Source organism: Mustela putorius, unplaced genomic scaffold, assembly GCF_011764305.1.
Source record: "Mustela putorius furo isolate JIRA1106 unplaced genomic scaffold, ASM1176430v1.1 tig00003962_pilon_pilon_pilon, whole genome shotgun sequence".
In the NCBI taxonomy this organism is placed as follows: domain Eukaryota; kingdom Metazoa; phylum Chordata; class Mammalia; order Carnivora; family Mustelidae; genus Mustela; species Mustela putorius.
The window spans coordinates 11,833,477-11,845,682 of NW_025422106.1; the positions used below are offsets into that span (position 1 = coordinate 11,833,477).

A 12,206-nucleotide genomic window follows, 5' to 3' on the forward strand; every position below is an offset into this window, starting at 1 on the left:
AAGGCAAGTCTATCAAGTATTATGAAACATAGTAGTTAAAAACACTACAAATATTCAGTTAAGCAATATCAAACTGCTTTTTTTGCAGGTCAAAAACAATTGTATGTCGGCAATTTCATATGATCTAATCTCTATGAACAAATTTAAAAACAGAACAATGCAAATATGGGAATTTAGTCTATTAATAAAGGAGGCATTTCATATTGTTGGACAGAGTAGATTCTTAAAAAAACATTTCTTTTGGGAAAAAAAAGAATTTACCTCAGACATCATCATGAAAAACAAATTATGAATGGTATAATGACATAAATGTTAAAATTTTTTTTTTAATTCCACAAGAAAACAGGGGTCTTGGGGCACCTGGGTGACTCAGTGGGTTGGGCCTCTACCTTCAGCTCAGGTCATGATCTCAAGGGGATCACATTGGGCTCTCTGCTCAGCAGGGAACCTGATTCCCCTTCTCTCTCTGCCTGCCTCTCTGCCTACTTGTGATTTCTCTGTCAAATAAATAAATAAAATCTTAAAAAAAAAAAAGGGTCATTTTTACAAACTTGGGAGTTAAGAGGACCTTCCAAATAAAAACATTAAACCTACAAACCATGAGTGCTTTTAATAGATCTATGTAAAATGAAAATTTTAAACTTTCGTTTAGCAGAATAAAAAAACCAAGTGACAACAGGAAGAAACTACTTGCAAAAAGTGGTAACAAAAGCTTTTTTGCAAAAGTCCATCTAAAAAGCATTATTTCTTTTTGTTTCAGACTGTCATTTCTGTTGAGTATCCTTTGAGATGTATACTGTCCATTTGTATTTCTTCCCACATTAACAGACTAATCCTAACCTTTACTTCATTTTCTATTACTTCATTTCTATTGAAGGGTCATGCTTATTTTAGGAAAATCTATGTATCTGGCAATCATCTTGTACTCTATTCATCTCTACTGGATTATTGCCACCAGTATCAAGCATTAATATATCCTATTTTAATAAATACACACATAGCCCAAAAATAAATGCTCACATAGATGCTCAAATGATTTTTTTTCCCCCAGTAATCTCAACCTCCAATGTGGGGCTTGAACTCACAGCCCTGAGATCAAGAGTCACAGAATCCACTGACTTAGCCAACCAGGTGCCCCTTTAACAATATTCAACAAGTGTTATCAAGACCATCAATGATGAGAGGAAAATCTTTTCAACAAATGGTGCTAGGAAAGCTGATATCCACACATAAAGGAATGAAGCTGGACCCTTACCTAATACCATATACAAAATTAGCTATGAATTGTGTAAGACTGATGATTCACAGACCTGTACCCCTGAAGCAAATAATACATTACATGTTAATAAATAAGTAAATTAAAAAAAATTAAAAGTAGATCCAAGAGATTTATAAAATATAAGATCTAAAACTATAAAACTCTGGGACGCCTGGGTGGCTCAGGTGGTTAAGCGGCTGCTTTCAGCTCAGGTCATGATCCCAGCATCCTGGGATCGAGTCCCACATCAGGCTCCTTGCTTGGCGGGGAGCCTGCTTCTCCCTCTGCCTCTGCCTGCCACTCTGTCTGCCTGTGCTCGCTCTCGCTTCTCTTTGACAAATAAATAAAATAAAATCTTAAAAAAAAAAAAACCACTATAAAACTCTTTGGGCGCCTAGGTGGTAAAGTCAGTTAAGTGTTGGACTCTTGGTTTTGACTCAGATCACGATCTCAGAATTGAGCCTTGTGTCGGGTTCCACATTCAGTGCAGTTTCTCTCTCTCTCTCTCTCTCTCTCCTTCTGCACCCCCCAGTCTCTCCCAAATAAATAAATCTTTTAAAAAAATAATGACAACAACAAAAAAACCCCATAGAAAACTCTCATAAGAAAATATAGGGGAAAAGCTTCATAACATCAGCTTTAGCAAAGCTTTTTTGAAATACAACACCAAAGCACAGGCAACAAAAGGAGAAAAAAAAAACAGATAAACTGGACTTTAACAAAATTAAAAACTGTTCCCATTAAAAGATACCAGCCACAGAGTGAAAAGGCAACCCAATGAATAGGAAAAAATATTTATAAATCATATTTGATAAGGGATTTTTAAAAAAGATGTATTTATTTTAGAGAGAGAGAGTGCACGTGCAAGCACATACACGTGGGGGTGAGGCAAAAGGAGAAGGGGAGAGAAAGAATCTCAGGCAGGCTCCCCATTGAGCCCAGAGCCCAACGCAGGGCTTGATCTCACAATGCTGGGCTCAATCTAACAACCCTGAGATCATGACCTTAGCCAAAATCAACAGTCAGATGCTTAACTAACTGAACCACCCAGGTGGCTCCATCTGATAAGGGATTAATATCCAGACACAGAACTCTTAAAACTCAAAAGCAAGGGGCACCTGAGTGGCTCAGTAAGTTAAGCCTCTGCCTTAGGCTCAGGTTATGATCTCAGGGTCCTGGGATCAAGCACCGCATCAGGCTGTCTGCTCAGCAGGGAGCCTGCTTCCCCACTCACTCTCTGCCTACTTATGATCTCTGTCTGTCAAATAAATAAATAAGATCTTAAAAAAAAAAAAAAAAAACCCAACTCAAAAACAAAAAGCCAAAAATGCCCAGGACATTGAGTGGGCTCAGATGGTAGATGCTGTGACTCTTGATCTCAGGGTCATAACTTCGAGGCCCACCCTGGGTACAGAAATTACTTAAAAATAAAATCTTGAGGGGATGGGGAGAAAAAAACAACCTAACCCATTTCAAAAATGGGCAAAGGATCTCAATAGGTATTTCTCCAATGAAATGAAAATATAAACAAATGCCTGATAAACACTTTAAAATGTTCAACATCACTGATAAATGTGAATCAGAAACACAGTAAGACAAGAAAATACTACTACACACACATTTGTATGGCTATTATCAAAGACAAAACAAAACCACAAAATTTTAAGTGATGGGGAAGATGTGGAAAAACTGGAGCCTTTGTGCACTATTAGGTAGGAATGTAAAATGGTGCAACCTTTATAGAAAACTTTACAGCAGTTCCTCAAAAAATTAAAAACTGAATTACCATATGATACAGCAATTCCACTTTTACGTATATATGCCCAGAAAAATGGAAAGCAAGGTCTTAAAGAGATGAACACCTAACTTCATAGCTGCATTATTCACAATAGCCAAAAAGTAGTTGCCAAAGGATGTGAATCAAAGGATGTCCATCAAAGGATGAATGGATAAACAAAAAGTGGCATATACATACACACACAATGGAGTATCATCTAGCCACAAAATGGAAGAGAATTCTGACACATGCTCTATTACGAATGAGCCCTTATGCTAAGTGAAATAAGCAAGCCACAAAATTAAGTTTGTACTTATACAAGGTACCTAGAACAATCAAATTTATAGAGACAGGCAGTGAATAGTGGCTGCCAGGCACTGGGAGGAGGAAGAGTAGAGAGCTATTTATTGTTTAATAGGTAGAGAGATTCTGTTATGCAAGAGAAAAGGAGTTCTGGGGATAGATGGTGATGGTAGCACAACAATGTGCATGTACTTTATCCCACTGAACAGTACTACTTAAAAGAGGTTAGGACAGCAAATTCTGTTTAACAAATCGTAGTAAATTTCTTTTAAAAATTGAACATAGAATTATCACATGATTCAGGAATGCCATTCTACGTATATACCCCAAAGAACTGAAAGTAGAGACTCAAATAGATATTTGCACACCCATATTCATAACAACATTAATCACAATAGCCAAAAGATGGAACCATTGCAAATGTCCATCGATGGATGAATGGACAGATGAAATGTGGTACATACATACAATGGAGTATTATTCAGCCTTAAAAAGGAATCAATTTCTGATACATGAGACAATATAGATGAATCTTAAAGATACTATGCAAAATATTATGCAAAAGTGAAATAAGTCAGACATAAAAAGACAAATATTATATGGTTTCAGTTATGTGAGATATCTAAAATAGACAAATTCATTTAAATAGAAAGTGGAACAGTGGTTGCCAGGAGTTAGGGTCAGGGTGGAGCTATTATTTAATGGGTATAGAGTTTCAGTTTTATAAGATGAAAAGCAGTTCTGTGACTGCATAGTGGTGATGGTTGTACAACAGTGTCAATGTACTTAATGCAACAGAACTAAACACCTCAAAATATCTATAATGGTAAGTTTTTGTTAATGTACATTTTACCACAGTAAAAAAGACATAGGTTAAAAAAAAAAAAGCATATATACTTAAGAAAGTGAAAACATGCAGCAAACTCTTTCTTGACTCCACACCCCCTCCAGGTACCACCCAATTCGTCATGAATCTTCTTGGAGCTGTGCAATAAAGCTCTAGTTTCTCATTGTGTGCACCCTTCAGTGCTCCTCCATGGGAATGATTTTTAAAAGGGCCAACATACTTCAACTCAACACCTCTCAATGGTACAATTCCACTTCTTTCTTGAGATACTATCCCTTCTAATTTTTCTTCTCCCTTAATGATTAAATTCTTCTCAATTTCCTTTACTGGACTCCCCTTCATTACCTAAGGCCTTTAAATGTTAAAATGCCCCAGAAGCAAAACTTCTCTTCTCCATTTAAACTTCTTCCATACTTGATCTTATTCAGTCCTTGACTTTAAATAGTATCTGATACTGCTGACTCCCAACTGTTTATATCCAGCTGTGACTACACATGCTTCAGGTTTATAGACCATTCACCTGCCTAGAAGACATCTTACTAGAATAACTAGGAGACCTCTCCAACCTAAAATGTTTAAACAAGAATTCCTACCTTCCTATCCCTCAAATCCCTCCCCAAACCCCACACCAGCTTTTTCCTTACTTGATTTGCATCTAAATTAATGTTAGTACCAGTCACTAAGTTGCTTGGGACAAAAACTTAATCATTCTTAGTTGTTTTTTTTTTTTTCTTTCCCCAAAACACCATCCAGCCTTTCTTATCAGGGTTGTGGAAAAGAACTGAGCCCTCTTGGTCTAAAATATCCATTATTAAGTAATGAACTGACTTTTCTTCTATGCATTTGGAATAGGAATAGTTATGTACCATCCTTGGGAGAATTAACGAAGATGGGAACCTCAGACAAGAAGGGCTGCTAGACAATGAGCAAGTCCACCTACCCACTGTAATAACTCCAGAACAGGCCACCATATTTCACATACACTAGAGTTGTAGGCTGTTTCACAACTCCCACTCAACCCCTTTCAGACCCTTCTCCATACAACAAGCAAAGTAATCTCTGTAAAAGGTAAATCAGATCACAAATGTCATCCCCCAGCCCCCATTTTCATTCTCTAGAAATTTAATCTTAAAATCAGAATAAAACTCAAACTCTTTATCCAGGTTTTACACATCCATACCTGATAGAGACCTTGCCTACCCCACTGACTCACCTCCTAGTATTCTCCCCATTTGTTCATCATATTCAACCATACTGGTATTCTTTCAAGCTTTCAAACATGCAGAACACCAAATCCTTTATCAGGGACCTTGTGTTTTCTGTTCTGTTTACCCTGAACAACGTGTCCCACAGATCTTTGCATGGCTGCCACCTGCTCAACTTTTAGGTCTCAGTTCAGGTGTTGCCTTCTCAGAGACTCTCTCTTACCACCCTAACCTCAGCAGCACACTCCTCATCTTCCCATGCCATTCCTCTTTTGTTTCCTTCACAGCACTTTTTACTAACTGAAAATGTTTACTTTTCTACACATGTTAATATCCAATTTTCACCACATGAATATATGAAAGCAAGATTCAAGGGGTTAAGGATTTTGTCTTGTTTACTGCCCAGCACAGAATATGCAACCAAGAAATGATAGCTCTGCATAGTAGAAAATACACAGTGAGCTCTGAATGGGAGAAAACGATGTATATATAGTTTAAATTCATTGTAAGAAAGACATTTAAATATTATTATTCTGAAAATAACCCATTCTCTAGCTTCCAAAATACACGAAAAGGATCCACTTACAGTTTCGTATGTAACAACCAGCAACTGATGACTTTGCCAAGAGCTCCATTCCCAAATCCTGTAATCTGCCAGAGTTTTCAGTTCCACAAGCAGCCAGAGCCTGGTCAGTAGAAAAAAGGCTTGCCTGCATGTCTCCAGAAGCAGCACTGCTACCTTTGATTTCTGAAAGCGTATTCTTTACATCAGTTTTCATACATCGAACTTCAGCCATCTGAGTTTTGAGTCTTTTTAGCATCTTTAAATCAGAGGGAACTCGCCACATTGCCTGCTGCTTCCTTTGGTCTTTATCTTTTCGAGAATATGAGGCTTTAGAGAGAAAGTTACAAGTCATGTTAATATAGACTTTAACATGCATTATGATGTTAATATATGCAAACCTGAGGTGTAAAAAAGCTAAGGTGCTTTAGGTGGTATTAATAATAAAAGCACACATTAAATTCCATTAATGAAAATAAAAACAGATACAAGTACCCTAACTTTATTTATACCTTCGAAGTTAAAATCTGGGTCACATTATAACCACTCAAATCTGATTTATTTACTTATTTATTTTTAATATCTTATTTATTTATTTGAGAGATAGAGAGAGACAATGAAAGAGAGAGAATATGAGAAGAGAAGATCAGCAGGAGAAGCAAATTTCCTGCTGAGCAGGGAGTCTGATGCAGGACTCAATCCCAGGACTCCAGGATCATGACCTGAGCCGAAGGCAGTCGCTCAACCAACTGAGCCATCCATGCGCCCCTGAATTAGTTATTTAATTCTAAAAGTTTAAATAAACCACTCTACTAACTACGCTTTCTTCTTTATGCTTCTTCATTTTTCTCAAATTTCCTACACTGAGCTTTTATCTTCATAATTGAAAAAAAAATGAAGGAAACCACCCCCCAGAAGCCAAACTGCCAATACATAGTATGGACAAATACATATATTCCAACTAAGTTTAAAAAGTTGTCCAATGTAGTTACAGCTATTTAAGTGCCAAAAAACATCATAAAAGAATGGTTTCCTGTCATGGATTCTTTGCAGTCTCTAAAGTAACAATGTTTTCTCTTTTCCCAGAGAAAGTAGCTGTTTTTCAATCCACCCTCCTACCCCACAAATATTAAAGAGAGATGCTTATTTTGAATATCAAAGAACATTATGACTGACTCAAAGCAAGAAGAAACCAAGCCCTACAAACAAAAAATGGGGGACCAATAGGCACTAACCAGACAAAGAACAAGTCCTTATTAGAAGGAATGATACCTGAACTTGCCTATGTATTCCAACAACCTTCTACCATAAAAGAGGAAGTACACTGTATTGTGTTCAACAGCCATTCCCCCACTTCTAACTTGCCAAAAGGACTCAGATTGTGTTCAGGAATCAGATGGTAGGCGCCAGTGTGCTCAAGGAGGTTAGATCCCTTCTTTGCCCTGGGGCCTATGGGTCCAGGAATGGCTTAATAAGCTCATTCCTCTGACAGTGTTTAGGGATACCTGACTCACTTCCAGACAAAAGTCTTCTGGGAAAGATTCTTCTATCTTAATAGGAGATTTTATTGTCTTTGTTTATTTAAGAAACATCCATAAAGAGCTTACTGAATTAAATTAAGTCATTTAATTCTCTCATATCAATCCTCTGAGATAACTAAATTCTATTTTTATCTTCATTTTATTTTATTTATGGGGGGAAGAAGCAGAGGGAGAGAGAGAATCTTAAACAGGCTCCATGCTACGCCCGGGGCCCAACATGGGGCTTGATCCCATGACTTGGCCAAAACCAAGAGTTGGACACTTAACTGACTGAGCCACCCAGTAAAAGGCACCCATAAAAAGAATTTTCTATAAATGAGGTAAGTAAGGAGAAATTTTAGAAATCCCTGAATTTGGTCTCAGATCTACCATTTAATTGCTGGAACTTTATAGAAGTCCAGCAACTTCTGAATCCATTATTTATTTGTAAAACAAAGACAATAATATATACCCAACAGGGTTGTCACAAGGCTCAAAAAACTCAATGTTCATGAAATCATTCTGTGGTGTAGTCCTCATCCAACCCCTCTCCATCAAGATGTTACAAATGTTTTCTAAAACCCTAATCAGGTATTACTTTCCTGCTTAAAATCATTCATGCAAGCACCAGCAGGACATCTGAGGCCCTTGTCTCTCAGTGGCTTGATCTTCCACCTCTACCCCAAATTACTTAGTATTACTTAGTATTACCTGCAACTCTGTAATACAAAAGCAATACCATACCCCACTTCTATACTTTACAACACATTCTATTCCCTTCTCCCTCTTTCTGTTAACCCAAACCAGAGGAAATCTGAAATGTCTACTCCTTTAGGCACCTAAACCACCAAGAGAGGCATCTTGTCTTCCAAGTCAATTCTTCCCTAATTATTTATAATACGTGGAGTATACTTCTATTACAGCACTGTCACATTACAGTAAGGAAGACAAACATATAGACTGTGAACTTATGGTGGAGATTATATCTTAGTGATCTTTGCATTTCAGGCCAAACAACTTATGGCACACAATACTCAAAATGTATGGCTAAATAAAATCTTGCACCTGACATCTACATGGACTATATGAAAATCTATATTATTTTCTATACTGGACAAGGACTTTTTTTCTTCTTTTAAGATTTTATTTATTTATTTGACAGACGGAGATCACAAGTAGGCAGAGGCAGGCAGAGAGAGAAGAAGGGAAGCAGGCTCCCTGCTGAGCAGAGAGCCCGATACAGGGCTCCATCCCAGGACCCTGGGATCATGACCTGAGCCAAAGGCAGAGGCTTTAACCCACTGAGCCAGCCAGGCGCCCCAGACAAGGATTTTAAAAAGTAAAATTCCCAGATGGGAAAATACAAAAAAAAAAAAAAAAAAAAAATCAAACCTCCTTCATCTGATAGACAACTACTCAGCCTGTTTCAAATGCCAGGCATTGTGCTGGGCAGGGAATACGACAGTGAACAAGGTGAATCCTTGGCCTTTGCCCTCAAAGCTCACAGTCCAGCTGGAAAAGTGAAAAATAATTTCAGTACCAAGTGATAACTGCCAACACAGGAAACTGTAATGAGATCTTATACCATAGGAACCTGACAATTTAATACTGTACTGAAAATAAGCCTTTCTGAATGTGCCAGATTACAAGGTTAATTAGAATTGAGTCTTATCTATATCAATTCTTTCATATCGTTCAGTTATGGCCTTCAAGACTGACAGTTCTCTAAACCTTCTCCTCCAAACTTCAGTATCTATCAATGGCAACACTATTCTGGTCCCCTAGGCTTCTTCAGTCCTCCTTACCACACTCCATTCCACTGCCAAGCCCTATAACTCTATCTTCGCAAGATTCCAAATATTATCACTGCCATGCTACAAGTAAAATCTTAATTATATACAGAATAGATTACTGTATTCTTTAGAGGTTAAGTAGAACTTCTATAATGTCAGAAGATTCTGAAGACCTTACCTCAGATCCATGTATTTTTGAGCATATGATGATTAGAAAATATTTAGAAATGTATGAATTTGCCCTCTGGGGCAACACCTTCCACAGAATAACCCCACCTGACTTTCTATTTCTACTTACTACTAAATGTACCATAAAATCTGGTTCAACCATATTATCTATCATTCATACCCTGATGCCTCTTAAGATGTTCCTTTTATAGTACAGTGGTTAAGAACATGAACTTGCAGTAAGTCTGATACATAATAGATTCACTCAATATGTATTGAAAAAAAAGAATGAGAGGAAAATAAAGGACCACTATGAACAACAATTCTTACTAAGACAACAATGCTTTTAAAAAGTTTATTTATTTGAGAGAGAGGAACACAAGCAGGGGAAGTGGGAGAGGGAGAAACAGGGTTCCCGCTGAGCACAGAGCCCAATGCGGGGCTCGATCTCAGGACCCTGGGATTATGACTTGAGCCAAAGGCAGACACTTAACAACTGAACTACCCAAGCGCCCCTGACAACAAATTTTTGATAACCTAGATGTAATGGACAAAAACCCTAAAAGACGATCTGCCAAAAATCCAAGAAGAAATAGTATGAAGAGGGCTATATCCACTTTCTATTATCTCCAAGAACAGAAGTAGAGGGAGTACGTCCAAACTCAATCTGAGGCATTAATCTAGTATCAAAACCAAAGACATTACAAGAAAACTGCAGACCAGTATCTCTCATGAACAGAGATACTAAGACCAGGGGTGCCTGGGTGGCTCAGTGGGTTAAGCCTCTGCCTTCAGCTCAGGTCATGATCTCAGAGTCCTGGGATGGAGCCCTACACTGGGCTCTCTGCTGGGCTGGGAGGCTGCTTCTCCTACTCTCTCTCTGCCTGCCTCTCTGCCTACTTGTAGTCTCTCTTTCTCTCTATCAAATAAATAAATAAAATCTTTAAAAAAAAAAAAAAGAGAGAGATACTAAAACCCTCAGCAAAATATTAGCAAGTTGAAACTAACCATGTATAAAAAGAATTATATACCAGGTATGCAAGGCTGGTTTGACATTCAAAAAAATCAATACATGTAATCCATCACATTGTATCAATAGATGCAGAAAAAGCATTTGACAAAATCTAACCTCCATTCATGAATTAAAAATAAAAAACTCTTAGTAAACTAGGAATAGAGGAAAACATCTTCAACCTGATAAAGAATAGCTATGAAAAACCTATAGCTGAGTACGTGGGTGGCTCAGTGGGTTAAAGTCTCTGCCTTTGCTCAGGTCATGATCCCAGGGTCCTGGGATCGAGCCCCACATAGGGCTCTCTGCTCAGCAGGGAGTCTGCTTTTTCCTCTCTGCCTGCCTCTCTGCCTACTTGTGATCCCTATCTGTCAAATAAATAAGTAAATAATATCTTAGAACAAATAAACAAAAAAACCTATAGCTAACATCATATTCAATGGTGAAAACCTTGAGGCTTTCCCACCAAGATCAGGAACAAGGCAAAAATGTCCCTTTTTACCACTCCTTTTCAACACTGTACCGGAAGTTCTAGCTAATACAATAAGATAAGAAGAAGAAAATGAAAGGTATAGGTTGAGAAGGAAAAAAAATAAAGAACCAAAATAAACTGAAAACCAAGCAAGCATTTTAATAAAAAGGAGGCTGGATCTTTCTAAATATTAGCTTTTAATATCCTCTCACAGATATGTTACCTTCAATTTGTTTCCAAGACTCCATTTTCTTGGTTTCTCTCCCTTCCAAAGGCTCTTTAACCTGGTTCCTCTTACACACACTCAGTAAAAAGAGACGTTCACCAAAATCATGTCCCTGGCCCTTTTCTCATTAAAATTTTCTTAAAACTCTCTCTTCTACAACATCACTCATCAACAGGGAAATACAAATCAAAACCACAATGAGATACCACCTCACACCAGTCAGAATGGCTAAAACTAACAAGTCAGGAAATGACAGATGCTGGTGAGGATGCCTAGAAAGGGGAACCCTCCAACACTGTTGGTGGGAATGCAAGCTGGTGCAACCACTCTGGAAAACAGCATGGAGGTTCCTCAAAAAGTTGAAAATAGAGCTACCCTACGACCCAGCAATCACACTACTGGATATTTACTCTAAAGATACAAATGTAGTGATCCGAAGGGACACATGCACCCGAATGTTCATAGCAGCAATGTCCACAATAGGCAAACTATGGAAAGAACCTAGATGTCCATCAACAGATGAATGGATAAAGAAGATGTGGTATATATGTACAATGGAATACTATGCAGCCATCAAAAGAAATGAAATCTTGCCATTTGCAATGACGTGAATGGAACTAGACAGTATTATGCTGAGTGAAATAAGTCAATCGGAGAAAAACAATTATCATATTATCTCCCTGATATGAGGAATTTGAGAGGCAAAATGGGGGGTTTAGGAGGTAGAGAATGAAAAAATAAAACAAGATGGGATCGGGAGAGAGACAAACCATAAGAGACTCTTAATCTCACAAAACAAACTGAGGGTTCTCAGGGGGAGTGGGGTAAGGAGAGGCTGGTTGGGTTATGGAAATTGGGGAGGGTATGTGCTATGGGGAGTGCTGTGAAGTGTGTAAGCCTGACGATTCACAGACCTGTACCCCTGGGGCAATAATATAATAATATAATTAACATATAATAACATTATATGTTAATTTAAAAAAAGATGCATATTTAAAAAAACCTCTCTCTTCTACAATCTTACTCCTTTAGTTTGAATTGTCTAGTATTACCTCCAAGCAAA

General features: G+C 37.8%; 1 protein-coding gene across 2 annotated transcripts in view; it reads right to left on the bottom strand.

Annotated features, from left to right (window-relative positions):
• Window positions 1-12,206, bottom strand: part of TRIM37 (tripartite motif containing 37) — a 132,500-nt gene that overhangs the window by 28,854 nt on the left and 91,440 nt on the right. For both annotated transcript variants that reach the window (XM_045070206.1, XM_045070207.1), the window contains one exon: window positions 5,977-6,282. In XM_045070206.1, coding sequence (XP_044926141.1) covers window positions 5,977-6,282 — 306 coding nt within the window. The remainder of the gene's footprint in view (window positions 1-5,976; window positions 6,283-12,206) is intronic.